Source organism: Diadema setosum, chromosome 1 (genome assembly GCF_964275005.1).
Source record: "Diadema setosum chromosome 1, eeDiaSeto1, whole genome shotgun sequence".
Taxonomy (NCBI): domain Eukaryota; kingdom Metazoa; phylum Echinodermata; class Echinoidea; order Diadematoida; family Diadematidae; genus Diadema; species Diadema setosum.
In genome coordinates, this window is record NC_092685.1 from 33,256,064 (window position 1) to 33,272,495 (window position 16,432).

The 16,432-nt window shown below is 39.1% G+C and overlaps 1 protein-coding gene across 1 annotated transcript in view; it reads left to right on the forward strand.

Moving 5' to 3' along the window:
• The window catches only part of LOC140229926 (WD repeat-containing protein 20-like), a 55,059-nt gene that overhangs the window by 11,168 nt on the left and 27,459 nt on the right, over positions 1 to 16,432 (forward strand). The window contains exon 2 of the mRNA XM_072310128.1: positions 12,056 to 12,241. Coding sequence (XP_072166229.1) covers positions 12,056 to 12,241 — 186 coding nt within the window. The remainder of the gene's footprint in view (positions 1 to 12,055; positions 12,242 to 16,432) is intronic.

Consider the following 16,432-nt stretch of genomic DNA (forward strand, 5'->3'; position numbering starts at 1 on the left):
GGCCAGAAAATTATCTCGCAATAGCCGGAACTCCAAATCTCCATTTAGGCTAACATGCAAAAAAAAATTATTTGGGACTGGACGATTTATCTCGTTATAAGCGGATTCTCGTTGTATCCGATCTCGTTAGAACAGGATTCCCCTATAGGCCTATATTACATATCCGAATTATTAGTGTTTAAATCTCATCGACATACTCATAATTTGTGCAGTTCTAAGGACACTCTTCTTTTACAGATTCCAACATGTAAAACAAAAGTAACATTGGGAGACAGAGCATTTGCCTGTGCAGCTCCCAAACTCTGGAATGATCTACCATTAGAACTTAGTCCGGAAATCTCCAACAGTAGCAGTCTTTAAATCATGACTCAAAACACATCTTTTCATTTAACTGTTCGTTATTATCAAGCACATCAGAAGCTTTTGCAGCGCAGAAGAATATATGTCTATAGGTTTTGCGCTTTATAAATTGATATATTATATTTCATATTTATATACAAGTTATGAAATTGCCATTATTCATAATGTACTGAACTGAATGATTCATGAGGTCTTTGATGTAGCGATCAATAAAAAATATTTAAAACGTAGAATAGATCTAATGCAAATGAATTCATGTGCATGTGCACTCCGCTGTTTTATTCTAATATTCCTTTTCTTTTTTCTTTTTCTTTTTTCCCTTTCTGTTTCTTCCATTTTTTTTTCTTAGATCATTTCAAGTTGTACAAACGTGGCAAACAAGGAACTTTACAAAAAAATCCATTAACTTATAATGTCAATGTCTCACAACTTTTCCAACAAAGCTTTCGTTATGGACATTATTATAATAAATCACCCATCCATTAAAAGCGTAAACGGCATGCTCTGTAGGCGTAGAGTAGATTTCAGAACTGGCATAAAATGTTTTTAGGCTCAAAACTTTCCATGAAACAAAAGGCGTATCGGTACATCATTGTACAAAATACAGAAACATAAGATTGAAAAACAATAAATTTAACCTTTTACCACAGTGTGGACTTTGATACCACCCGTTTTAAGGTCACACAACTTATACACTGGCAAAATCAGGGTGTTCAAATTCTTACACCAACATGGTGTAAACATAACACCTATGATAACGCCAGGATTCTTTCAAATCGGCTACCGAAGCTGAAACGTGATGTTTAAATTAAACCTCTTATCAAAGTGTGATTGCCTGAATGTCATGGAGGCAAACCACGCCCGTAACCAGGCCTTTTTTTTTTTCTAATTAAGAAAAGAAAACTGACTTTTCATTCATGCAAAAATTATTGTTTCGTTAGCGCCGATAATTTCGCTCAGCAGGAGGAGGAGGGTGCATGGGGGGGGGGGGGGTTGCCTCATATACCTTTATGCTCACACATTGATATAATCTCTTGTTGATCATTCATCCCAATTTCCATGGAATTACATGGAAGTATATGAAAAAGGACTATGTTCATATTCATAGAGTTCACCACACAAGCTTTTAATTCTATATATTGAATGGAAAGTCCCCCAGACATTCTGGTGAATTTAGGGAATGCTGAAAAAGAATAAAAACGTACCAGTTATGAGCACTTCGAAAAATGTTATAAAAGAAGTATATCTGCAAACATTTTATAAACAGGCAATAATACAGCAAGGCTGGCGATCTTTTCAAACATGTATACCTTCAAACATGTAATATGATAATAAATCTTACGAATGCAAGAGTATATTTGTGCTTAAAATTGCGATCATTTTATTAGTAATTTTCATTAAATATGTCTGAAATAAAGGCGCATAAAAATAAACTTCAGTGGTATTACTAATGCTATACATTTTTTTTTGTCCCCGCCGAACGAGTTCGAGCAGGGGACTATGAAACGGGCTCCGTACGTGTGTGTGTCCGTGTGTCCGTCCGTCCGTGTGTCCGTCCGTCCGTGTGTCCGTGTGTGCGTCCGTGTGTGATCAAAATGTTCAAAATGCTACTCCTTCGCCATTTCTAACCCGATTTTGATTCTGTTTGCTTTATATGATAGCACTACATGGGAGCTTTGAAACTTCTATACAAAATTTCAGTTGTGACCTTTGACCTTGACCTTTGACCTATATTGTACATTTTGCTTCAAAATGCTACTCCTTCGCCATTTCTAACCCGATTTTGATTCCGTTTGCTTTATATGATGGCACTAGGTGAGGGCTTCAAAACTTCTACACAGAATTTTGACCTTTGACTTCTTTGACCTTTGACCTTGATTTTTGACCTATATTGTACATTGCCTACAAAATGCTACTCCTTCGCCATTTGTAACCCGATTACAATTCCGTTTGCTTTAAGTGATGGCACTAGGTGAGGGCTTCAAAACTTCTACACAGAATTTTGACCTTTGACTTCTTTGACCTTTGACCTTGATTTTTGACCTGTATTGTACATTTTCCTACCAAATGCTACTCCTTCGCCATTTCTAACCCGATTTCGATTCCGTTTGCTTTATGTGATGGCACTAGGTGAGGGCTTCAAAACTTCTACACAGAATTTTGACCTTTGACTTCTTTGACCTTTGACCTTGATTTTTTTTACCTATATTGTACATTGGCTACAAAATGCTACTCCTTCGCCATTTCTAACCCGATTTCGATTCCTTTTGCTTTATGTGATGGCACTAGGTGAGGGCTTCAAAACTTCTACATAGAATTTTGACCTTTGACTTCTTTGACCTTTGACCTTCATCTTTTTACCTATATTGTACATTTTGCTACTAAATGCTACTTCCGGCGGGGACATATATTACGCACCGCGTAATTTCTACTTTTCCTTGTTGGTATATAAACAGCAAAAATATGGGATATAGTCATAACAGTAATATCACTTTTGAGTCCTGTAAATACCTGTATTTCTCAGTCGCTCGCTCATACGTATTATTTTTTTTATAATGTCGACGCACATATTATTACATGTTACTATGTGTAGTTTTCTTAATTGTAAAATAGCTGGAAAAGATGCAGTAAACATGTAACAGAAATATTACTTCTGAGAAAAGAAAAAGTCTATATAATCTACACACAACTCAACGCTATTTTGAATATACAGATATTCAAAATATTATTTTGAAAATTCCATTTAAATACACACTGCGATCATGTTCCCCTTTCAGCAACTTGTTCAGTTCAGCAGAAAGTACACAGATACATGTATTTTGATATGTCTTCTTCAACCTTATTTTTATGCCTCCGCCACGAAGTGGTGCCGGAGGCATTATGTTTTCGGGTTGTCCGTCCGTCCTTCCGTCCGTCCGTCCTTCTGTCCGTCCGTCCTTCCGTCCGTCCTTCCGTCCGTCCGTAATGAATTTTGTGGACAGGGTAACTATCAAAACCTTTTGAGGTATCCTAATGAAACTTGGCATGTATGTGTATTAGGGGGTGAAGTTGTGCCTATCAACTTTTGGGTGCACATTCTCAAGGTCAGAGGTCAAAGGGTCAAGGTCAAATGCATACAATTTCACTATTTCCACCATATCTATGCAATGCCTGAAGATATTTTCTTGAAACTTAGTGTATACATATATTACCCAATTAAGATTCTCTGGTGAAAGTTTGGGTCATGAGGTCAAAGGTCAAAGGTCAAAAGTTCAAGTAATAATATTAAAACTTCACCTTTTTTCTCTGTACCTTGGAAATAGTTCAAGGTATCTTCATGGAACATGGTATATATACATGAACTGACTAGAACTGATTATCCAGAGAATTTAGGGTTCATGGGGTCAAAGATCAAGGGCAACACTTAAATATTTTACTATTTTCGTCATGTTTATGCAATGCCAGCAAGATTATTTTTTTTTTTACACTTGGTGTATGCATGTATAACCTAATAGAAATTCTCTAGAAAGTTTTTTTTTTTTCGTTTTTGTTTTTGCCTCAAAGGTCAAAAGGTCAAAGATCAAGTGAAAGTGCTGAACTAAGTTTTTCCTCCATATCTTGGAAGTGGCTCAAGTTATCTTGAAACGTACTACATATTTATGCATGTTTTGCCTGACAGTGATTATCTTATGAATTTTAGGGTCAAAGGCCAAATGAAAATGGGAACAATTTACTATTCAATACAGAAATTGCACTTTTTCTCCATACCTTGAAAATTACTCAGTGCATAAATGTATGAATGGGTTAAAGTCAAGGTAAAGTCCTTAAATCCCAAATGCATGCTCTCCTATTCATTCAATTAAACCTAGGTCAAGGAAGGTGAACATTCCAACACATTTGTGACAAACTTGTCATTTTAATATCTTGCCAATTTTGTGAAAATGTAATCACACATTGTCCACATGTACCTGTACTATCTAGACCTATTAGGAGAATCATACATTATGGCGGAGGCATATCAGTCGCCTTAGCGACATTTCTAGTTTAGTTCACTGCATTCCATGTACAACCATGTGTCACAAAAATCACAAGAAACCCATTGATCTTCTACGGCTTCTTCTTTCCTGCATGCTGGACATACATATCCTTCGTAGAGTCATCTTCTTTGTTTTCTTCTCTCTTCTGTTACATTTCTTACTTCCAAACTCACTTCTCTCTTTTTAGCTCACCTGAGCCGAAGGCTCAAGTGAGCTATTGCGATCGCCCTTCGTCCGGCGTCCGTTGTGCGTCGTCCTATATATTTATTTATTTATTTATAGCAATGTCACAATCATAGAGGAATGCATTAAATGCCAATTTGCCTTGATTATAATTCAAAATCTGAATTTTTGTATAAACGTCGGTCTAGCAGCGCGGCGGAGTAAAAGTGCACACAGTACTGGTGCATGTGCATGTGCATCGCTATAGCTTTTGGTCTACAGATTGCATGGAGACGCGCACATGTACTAACATAACGTACCGGCGGTGCGCTATGCTGTGCGGAGGCTGAACATCGTACCTATGCATGCAAAACCGACTCGACTGTTCTGGAGCTTTGCGTAAGTGCGCGCCGTAACCACGAGTCATGGCGTGTAACTACGTGTCCAAGACTTGTAGGCCCCGCCTCGCTTAGTTACTTAGTTACTATGCTGACAGGGTATCTTAATCGCCATTTCGTGGGTTCATCCCGTTGAATAAGCGAAAAACCAATGCTATTTTTGGATTCAGCACCATTGAATCCTCCTACACCCAGCCTGGCCAGTTTCACAGTCGAACGGAACAGCTGAGTTATAGCGATGTTTAGGCATAAATCTGAATTTAGGTAGCAATACGTCTTGATATCTGAGCTCGACCTAGGATGAGAAGAATGAGACCTCCACAAGCTTTCATATGATACCAAATTTATGGGGATTTGTTCCCGGGATGAACCCGCGAAAATGCCTGAAAAGTGATTTTAAGCCAAAATTGTGGGTCCACTTTTCGACCAAACGGGCGCCCTATGTTTGCCCATTGCCCAACACGCATCTGGTAGTCGTAAGTTTATTTGCAAATGCTAGCGCTTTTGCAACCAAAATGTGACTTCCATGATATCATATGTATCGAAAATAATATGGTAGATTTCTCTTATTGTAAAAAAAATGTTTTGAAGTAGTTTTATGCTCTGTAAATGCATAATTATAGACCTAAGTCAAAGATGACTTGTGAACTCGCGACTTGTGCGTGAATTGTAAAGGGGATGCCAAAGCGCATCGCGCTACCGACGCCATAGTAAATGCATAAATAGTTGCTACTACATGATACCACGTATCCGCGGCGCGGACAAATAATGGGCGGCGATATTATTGATTGTGACGTAATCGAACTTGACAGCATAAACAATTCCTCGTTAATGAACCCTGCATTTTTAATTACCCCTACATTGAATAAGCACTAAAAAAAAGGGTGGAAAGTATAGGTATCTTGATTTCATGCATATTCATATCTTAAAAACACTCCAGTCGTAGTTGCAAAATCTCACTAAAAATTCCATATAAGTAGATATTTTTGTAACCCTAATTTCATGTATTAAATATCAAATTATGTAGATTATTTTTACATCATCACAATAGTATAAATAACATTTTGGGGGGATTTTTTAATATTTATTATTCTTAAATTTGGATGAAAGAGGTCATGCCTGCCTGTTTCGTGCAATTGGTTTCCATCTTAGAATGTATTGCTCATCTACGTAAGCTACCCATTCTCCTAAAGAAGGGGTACAATAGCGTCTTGTGAGCCTGGTAGGCTACTAAAATCAGAGCTGTTGTGTTACTAACGTTAATTTTGGGCTATATCGAGGTGACATGATTATGATCTCCGGTGAAGTTAGTTTTTGTGTAGTAACGATTAAATAGATTGCCGTTGGTATTGCATTTTGTTCCCTTTAGCAGAAAAATACAAGATACTTTCCTGACGTAAGAGCCGCAGAATTTTATTTCTATCGGAGTGGCGCTCGCGCTTCCGCCTTTCACCAGTTTATACGTGTGGAAATTAAAAACTGTCTCCGTACGCGATTTTTGAAAAATAATTCCTGCAGGCGATCGTGTAAGAGCCTGCAAGAAGATGCTACGTCATTGATGCCCTACTCTCAAGTTGACAGCCGTGCCTTTAAAAACCAATTTAAGTGTTCAAATGATCAGTTATAATGTTATCATAAATTGTGAAAATATGTGATTTCATTATTTTAAACAAAATATTTCAAGCTTAGTTATGTATAATTTATGTAAATTAAACATTGTAAACATAAATTTATAAATATTTTAAAATCAAATATACCATGTACTTGACATCAAATAGGCATGGTCCTTTTCTAGCTTCTGTCCGTGTTGCATACTACTTTGCGTACAAACCACTCTCGCGCGTGAATTCTTATCATACTAATGTCCACAGTACTCCGTGTAGCTGAGTTTGGCGTTCAGACCAAAGATTACCTGGGCATAAGAGACTCGAATTCTTCAAAGGAAATATTGTTTCTATCTCAATATTTCTGTAAGTACTCAGATATCAAACGAATATGACTTCTACCGGGCAGGGTAAAAACAGGGGACCGCAGGAATATGATTTCGCTCCACTTTGCCGTGCAGGTCCAGTCGGCACTTGCAGTGGCACTGTACTGCAGTCCAACCCCGGCTGCAGCCCCACCGTAAATGACACATACTAGTAGCTAGCCACTTTCCTTACCTCTCTAACATTTACGCTTCCTGTCCTCAGTTCTCTTCGAAGTCGATGCTCAAGGTGTTTCTGTTTTATAACTCATATGAGCAAATATGGTTGGGATTGCATCTGGCTAGCTTCAGTTTTCTTGGCTTATAACCGAGGGCCACAGCCTGCCTGTCCACGTCAAAAGTATAACTGCATGCACGGCGACAGGGCTGTGCTGTGTGATAAACTGGAAGAGCAAACGCAACCGGGGTATCTACCATAGATCTGTAGTGCTGTAGTGCCGTCCACAGGTGTACTGTGCGATTATACAATACACAATACTGTACGAGCTGAAATTTTCGCGGTGGTTTTATTTTCACAAATTTCGCAAATCGCCTTTGAACCGCGAAAATAACAACACGCGAAAATAACAACGTGCGAATAGGATAAGTACAGTTAGACCTCGCAACCGCAAAATTAACAACACGTGAAAATGTCCTCCTAGTAGAAATTCGCGAAAATATCTGTACGCAAAAATTTCAGCTCGTACAGTAGATACACACACGCACACACACACATAGTACGTAAAAACAATGTCAAATACTAGTACTAGTAGCCATCGCCTTCTTCATGCATCCGGGTAACAATTAACATACGCATAACGAGCAGAACACGGCTGGGAAGAGTTGTGCCTTGGTGACATCGGACTCACCGCCAAGACTTGCTCATTAGCATATTCACCATGCAGATTCACAATTTTTCAACAAAAATTTACGAGCTTATTTGGTGATTTGAAAGTTTGTTTTTGGTGAAAGTAGTTCATTGGAGGTACCAACAATAACACATTTTTTTTGAATTTGTGAGGACTGCCTCACTTTAAGCGCCACACGGTAGGGCTGAATTCATGAGTATTTACAAACAGGCAAGCTCAAACTGCCAAGTCAGGCTGTCCTGAGCATGCCCTTGAATGTGCACATTACTAGTATTCATATGATTTGTTTACCTTGCAATACAGAAGTTATCAAAATTTTTTACAAAATGAAACATACAATTTCTTGTTTCTCAAACATCGTTTCCATGTCTTTGACATGCTGTAATGTGAAGATAGTAGACAGTTTGTTGGACCCATATCTTCATTTGTTAAAGACCCAATATAGCATGGGAAACATGGATGGTCTGATTGAATCGATTATCATTTGCTGCCCACCAGGGGCACAATCAAAAACCACAAATAGCACCTGGCAGTGAGTATGTATCAAAGCGTAAAGCTCAGTAGCGTTCGACTCCAGTTGAGATTCTTCGACCTTGTATGTACACATTTTGCATAGAGACCAGTGATGTAGCTATACATAATCGTTAAGGGGATTCTCAAATATATCTGAGCTGAGTCGGCCTTTAAAGGTGCATAGTCCCGGTAGTGTAGAGGGCGCTGTTGATGATACACTGTACTGCCAATCACCGTTAGCATTGATACGAAGATTACCGAAGTTGAGCTGTCATCAAGAGTAAGCGCGTAGGTGTTGCTAAGTAAACGTTGCCTTTGTTGTCTTCTCTGCGCAACGCGCAGTCTGTAGTAATGCCAGGGTGCGTGCATATGTGCTTGTTATTATGACATCACAAAAGAAGTGTACTAAAGCTGTCATCCCCCTCAGCCGAATCATGAGCCGAACTGTTATCTGACCACTGACAACAGTGAATCGGACTTCTTCGGACTCGGGAAAGTGGGCCAAAGCGTAAGCGCTAAAGAGGAGTCAATAGCGTAGGTCTCTATAGGAAACTTGCGCCGTGCGCCCGTGTACGCATTTGACTAAAACACCGGGACCATGCACCTTTAAATGCAGGATAGTCTGCTAGAAGGGTATTTTGTCTTAGAGTCAGTTTCTTTGTCCTTCAATATTTCACATATGGGTCAATCCACATCAATTCACCAATTTTCAGACAATTTGTAATGTTGTTCTCTTCAATTTTCTTTAAACTTGTACCAAATGTTCTCCCAAGTGTCTGACGGAAAATTTTGAAATATTTTGCCCCAAGGTCAAACGGTAGCTAAAATACAGCCTCCCTTAGCAACCCATGCGTGGTCGAACAACCGAGTTTAAATAAAATTTGCTATTTTTGATTGACTGCTGCAGCCAAGTTAGATGAGTTATATTGCTCATTTTGTGTAATTTGGAAGAATTTAATGATCTTACTATGCACAATATATTATTGGGCGGATTTGACTGAACACTCTGTATCCATTTTTGTGCGTGAGGTCACCGAAAATGGTGTTAAGCGTCAAAGTTAATGTTCTCAGGTACTAATCTGCAAGAATGCATGGAAGGTGAATTGTGATACTCGGGTGAGCGTGATATCCCTGGGTCTCTTGGTTTGTTTGTTTTCTTTTTTTTATGGCTCCGCCAACGAAGTGGCCGGAGGCATTATGTTTTCGGGCCGTCCGTCTGTCCGATTGTCTGTCTGTACGTCCGTCCGTATGTCCGTACGTCCGTCCCGTTTTGTTTTTGTCGATATCTCAAGAACCATGTGGTGGTTTTGCATCAAACTTGGTATGAGGGTATATCCTGGAGGGATGATACTTTGTTTGGATTTTAGGGTCACGAGGTCAAAGGTCAAAGGTCACAGGTTATTTTGTGAAAAAAAGGTTGAAATTTCATGTTTTTCTCCATATCTCGCAAATGGTTCAAGGTATCTTCATGGAACTTAGTATATATGCATGTACCGATGGGTAGTGATTATCCAGGGAAGTTGGGGTCATGGGTCAAAGGTCGGGGGGGGGGTCAAAGGTCAAGGTCAACTCCTCAAAATATCACTACTTTCCTTATATTTATGCAATGCCTGAAGGATTTTTTTTTAACTTGATGTATGCATGTATAACCCAATATATTCCCTGGGAAGTGTCTTGCCAAAAGGTCAAAAGGTCAAAGGTCAAGTAAAAGTGCTAAATTGCACTTCTTCCTCCATATCTCAAAAGTAACTCAAGGTATTATCATGAAACTTACATATTTATGCATGTTCTACCTAACAGTGATTCTCTTTGGAACTGTGATGTCAACGGTCAAAGGCCAGATTTAGATAATACTATTTTACTATTTGATACTGAAATTACACTTTTTCTCAATACCTTGAAAATTACTCAATACATAAACTTATAAAAGGGTCAAAAGTCAAGTAAAAATCATCAGCTCCCCCAAATACCTGCACTCTGACGTTTTAATCATTCATCCAATTGAACCTAGTTCTACGAAAGTGAACATTCAGCACATTTGTGGCAAACCTGTCATTTTAATATTTTGCCAATTGTGTGAAACTGTCATCACACATTGTCAAGACATTGTACTATAGATCTATTAGGAGAACCATGCATTATGGCGGAGGCATACACCAGTCGCCGTAGCGACATTTCTAGTTTTCTTTTGCATGGAGTTTCCTCACAAAAAGAAACGCAACAAAGTCTGCTTAGTACTTCATCGCTCAAATTAAAAGGATCCACATTGATGGATTCTTGTATGTACAGTGAAGTGGAAGAGTCTTTTGTTGAGGGACAGGATCTACCACATAATCACAGCATTGCTGCCCTCTTCCATGTTCTGTTATTGAGCCGATGTGGAAGCGGAATAAGTATTATTCTACTTCACAGACTTTTCTGTTATAGACATGACTGTAACTACAGCAAACTACATCCTTAATTGTGCAGGACATATTGAACTGTTTTCTTTTCTAATTAGAACACAAGTTGCATATAGTGCAGAATAATGTCTCAGCCATTGATATAGATGGAAATGAAAGTGATGGGTATCGGGATCAATACACACAAAGAAAAGAAGAATAATCCTGAAATTGGCAGGTCCTAATGTAAAAGATCTCATGAAAGTGCTATGGCAACATTTTGAAATGGCTAAAATAGAAATTCACCATGCCATGTCATCATCCTGGTTCATTGCATTTTGTTATAAATTTTGAAAACATTATTATTCCTCATCCCAGTCAATATAAGTTCTGAAACTCTGTACTCAGTATAATTTATTTCTAGTTGTTCAAATGTAAAAGTCTGAAAATCTTCCGGAGGTCCCTTTTAATGTTTAGATGGCAGATTTACATGTGTGGCTGATTAAATCAGCCCATTGCAGAGATATGTAGGGGTAAGCTTGTTGACTTGGTGCACTTACAGCATGTATGTCCCTTATATTTTCATTGATTTCTTAAATTAAACTTTTTCTGCTGCTGTATCTTCCCACAAAGAGCCTCATACTCTCATACTGTGCAAAGATATTTCTCTTACATGTATATGCAACTGTCCAAACAAAACTTATAAAAATTACTAAATATTCGACATACGACTTAGTTTGCAGTCACAAACCCTTGTTGGTTGTAAAGGAGTCTGCACCAAGACTACTACATGCACCACTCCAGCACTGTCCCATAGGCCCTGTGTTGTAGCTTCTCCCAGCGGCTGCAGTGCAGTGGTGCATGTAGTAGTCTTGGCGCACACAGATCCTTTAGGACCAACAAGGGTTTGTTCCTGCAAACTACATATGACTGCACTTTGATGCACCGTCTTTCACTCAAAATGATTTTCTGAAGTTGTCTATATGCCAATTTTTATACAGTGACCCAAATTTCTGCCTTAGAGAGACCTCTGCAGCACCATTTCAAGAAAAAGACAAAAAGTACATTTTAACTCAATGGGAGTCCCTTCTCTAATTGTGCTAAACGTCTCCTGGCAATGAAGCAAATATATACTCATGTTGTGATGATATTTAATCCTTACAAATACGGACGCAGTTATTATCAGTCTGTTTCTTAATGATGCACACTTTAGCTCTGTCAAATCAATGATTGATATTGTTTTCTTGATTGTACTGTTTTCATAGTCTACTCACAAATGATTTTTGTTGTAAAAGGCCATGATATCCCTTTAGTTTGGCAGCAAATCTTTCATTTATCACATATCTCCTAGTGTACAGCAAGGAATCTTTTTCTTTCAATCACCTTCCAGGCAGCAGACTTGACCAAGCCACTGGACAAGCGAACGTACAAGGGTGGCACCCTTCCCACTTGTCATGACTTCAACCAGCTGACAGCCAATGCCAAGGGAGTGTCCGTCATTGTAGGCTTTTCTGCCGGCCAGGTCCAACTGATCGACCCAATCCGAAAAGATATCAGTAAAATCTATAATGAGGAGGTAAGTTCTTCTTCATCTTAAGTAGTATATGTACCTTGTGGCTATTTGATGTACAGTGATTAGAAATTGTATCATATCTCATTCAGCAAAATCTTGTGGTTTAGTCAGGGCAGAGGATGTTGGTTGATAGGCTTCAAATCTTAAAGAAGATTTCCGAACTAGTTAAAGTTAGTCTGATTACAAAGAGTAAAATTTCATAAACACAAATTTGAAAATTTGATAAAAGATTTAATAGAAATTAAGAAAGTTATGAAATTGTAAAGATTTAGTAATTTTCACGTGTAGTCAGTCTGGATATGCAAATGAATGAGTTGATGTTATCGCCTTACAACTTGCTACTTTACGACTTTGTGCACAAAATCTTGAAATAATCTTTTTTTGGGTTCAAATGAAATTTTGCCCCAGTCTCAAAACCTTATACAGTCAAACCTGTCAATAGCGGCCACCCAAGGGAAACGAAAAGAGTGGCCGTTATAGACAGGTGGCTGCTATAGACAGGTTATCCAACTTTGTGTGCGTTGCATACATGTTCATGTATCATTGCTGTACACTTGTATACTTGTAAGTGCGTATGCACACGTGCGTTTCCTGCATTGAACAATGCCGGTGTTTATGAGATTGAAAATGTATTGTCATGAAGAAAGCTTAACACTAGTACATTATTATGAGTGAATGAGTGATGAATGTAGCAGTGGCGATCACTGAACGTTGCCCATGAATGAATGACACAGCTACTAAGCAGAAAAACACGCTGAATTATCGGCTCGGCTAAGGCTCCATCGGGTTTGTAGCCGCTATAGACAGGTGAAAATATACCGGGGGAAAAAAATTCCTGGCTGCATTAGACAGGTGGCCGCTATACACGGGGTCTTTAATAAGGCTTTTCTCTCGGGGGGGGGGGGGGGGGGGTTCAGTGACCACTATAGACAGGTGTCCGCTAAGGCAGGTTTGACTGAATATTTGACTGATCATTATGTTGAAGTTATTCAACTGGTGATAACAATTCAACAGTACAGGTGTATGTTTTACACTTTTCTGACACAAAATTAGATTTTTCATCTCATTTTTGTACACGGTATAAAAAAAATGTGAGGTCATTCGCATAGACTCATATCACCTATTCAAGACTGTTTTGCAAAAATTAACAAAACCTATCAATGTCATAACCTCCCTAATTTTTATGTGATTTTGATCAAATTTTCACCATTGTGTTTATGACATTCTACACTTTCTGTTTAGACTGACAGATGTGGAAGTCCCCTTTTAAAGATAATAAAAAGTTTTGGTACCTCAAACATTTCCTTGTCTTAGTTTGTGTTTCAGGTTAAAGTACCTTTCATATAACTAACACTGTGAGACTTACTCGCCCCAAAGTGCTCTCATGTCTTAGTAATCATGCAATTAACTGCGACCAGCAGCCCCATACGCATAGCGACCAGCAGTCCCATACGCATAGCGTAATCGGGCTTCACATTGTAGCATTCAGGATCATGACAGATTTAGTATTGCGGGATAAATGTTAACTTATAATCCCATAAATTCTTCAATTTGAAGACTTACCAATTAAGGTGAAGTATTGAAAACAGGCTTCGGGCAACGTTTGGTTCTGCCTACAGTCCCTTTCTGTTCGAATTGATGACTGAATGTGACTCGGCCGAGAGGACCTTGGGAGAGCTACATACACCATGTACACTGAATACTACAGCTAGTGCATGCGAACACATCACATGCGCACAAATTTCAAATCCCAAATCAACGGATAAGATGTTTGTGTGCGCATGCGCTGGCCGTAGTAGTCAGTGTATGCATCGGTCCATGCTGTATGTAGCTCTCCCAAGGTCCTCTCGACGGAGTCACATTCACTAATCAATTCGAAAAGAAAGGGACTATTGGCAGAACCAAACGTTGTTCGAAGCCTGTTTTCAATACTTCAACTTAATTGGTAAGTGTTCAAATCGAAGAAATTTTGGGATTTTAAATTGACATTTACCTGCGATACTAATTCTGTCATGATCCTGAATGTTACAATGCGAAGCCCCATTACGCTATGCGTATGGGGCTGCTGGTCGCAGTTAGCTATGCGTACAATGGGCTGCACGCTGCTGGTCGCAGTCAGTGGTTTCGTACAATATTTAACGACGCTGTACGGCGACGGCTCTGGTACGAAACCATTATTGCGTGATTACTAAGACATGAGAGCACTTTGGGGCGAGTAATTCTCACACACAACGTACTTTAACGTGAAACACAAACCAAGACAAGGAAATTCAGGGAAACTTTTGAGGTACCAAAACTTTTTATTATCTTTAACTAAATCTAATGCTTTGAATAAGTTAAATAGTTCTATTCTGTATTTAGCTGAGATACTGTCTTTGAAATACAAGAGTCAAATAATGTAAAAGTGGATATTTTCGCATGAGTAATATTTCGCGCTGGGCTGAGTTATACCCCGTTCAGAGTCCCACTGATACCCCGTTCACAGTCCCCCTGTCTAGGAGGACCTCTGGGGGACATGCTAGATGAAAACTAGCTATTTTTTAATACAAACTCAGTGGGTGGTAAGAGAGTCCCCTTGCTGTCTAGAGTGAGGTCCACATACATGTACACTGCTATGGAAATCAGTGGAAGAGTATTTTTTTCCACCACAAACAGTGCTGGTCACTGGAAGTGTGTGCTGTGTTTACGCTAGTCTGGTTTTCAAACAGTTTTCTCACACTAATTTTCTTTTCAGAATATTAACTGCTTCTTACAACAAAAGAAGTAGCAGGTAAAGCTGATGGGCCTTATCCTTAGACAAAAATGGTGAAAGGACAAGTTCACCTTCATAGACATGTGGGTTGAGTGAATGCAGCAATATTAGTAGAACACATCAGTGAGAGTTTGAGGAAAATCGGACAATCCGTTCAAAAGTTATGAATTTTTGAAGTTTCTGCTCAGTCACGGCTGGATGAAAAGACTAAGTAAGCTTGTGATGTCACATGAGTACAACGATATAAAGAAAGAATAAAGAAAATTCAGCATATTTCCATTCTTCTCGCATAACAAAAGAACACTCGACTTCTCTCTTTCAGAAGGCAGGGGGAATAATATTACCCTTAGCATACTTCAGTAGCAAGTCGGAAGAAATGTGCACTTTATTCAAAAAGTAAAGTTTTGTGAAATTCTCTTCTTATTTTCTTTAAATAGTTGTACGCATGTGACATCATACACTGTAGTAGTCTTCTCATCCAGCAGTGACTTCGCAGATACTTAAAATATTCATAACTTTTGAACGGATTGTCCGATTTTCCTCAAACTTCCACTGATGTGTTCTACTAATATTGCTGCATTCTCTCAATCCTAATGTATATGAAGGTGGACTTGTCCTTTAAGGGAGGCAACAAAATCCGCGGAGGGTGCATTTTGTAAAAGGAGTACAGTTGGCAAAGGGTCTGAAAACCAGACTATGTTCACGCTGTGTTTGTGCAGAGACTGTTCAGAGTCCCCTCGTCTGGCGTGAACACAGCACTAGAGGTTGTGCTAGAGTCGTGCTAGGCTGTCTAGCACGACATTCACGCTAGATTCACGCCAGACTCACTCCAGACTTGTGCTAGACATTTACGCGGTGACCGTTCACAGTCTCCATTGTCTGGTGTGAACACAGCACAACCTCTAGAGGTTGTGCTAGACAAAGTGGGACTGTGAACGGGGTATAAGTCTAGCACAACCTCGAGGTTGTGCTTTGTTCACGCCAGACGATGGGGACTCTGAACGGTCACGGCGTAAGCGTCTAGCACAAGTCTGGAGTGAGTCTTGCACTCCAGAAAAAAAAATACCCTTCACTCATTTCCATAGAAATGTATGCGGACCTCACTCTAGACAACAAGGGGACTCTGAACGGGGGTCTCTCTTACTACCCACTGAGTTTGTATAAAAATAGCTAGTTTTCATCTAGCATGTCCCCCAGAGGTCCTCCTAGACAGGGGGACTCTGAACGGGGTATTAGATGAGTCTTTCATGTTTTTAATTCCGCGGAATCAAGACATCCACCACTGGAGTATGGCAAGCAAAGATATTTGCATACTTTTATTTTCATGCTAGCTTCTCACACGAAATGCGCTAAAAATTCAACTCTGCAAAAATTTTTACAGTATATGAATTAACCAATGTGCACTTATTAAGCAGTTTGTAGAAATGTTGGTGCTTAACGCT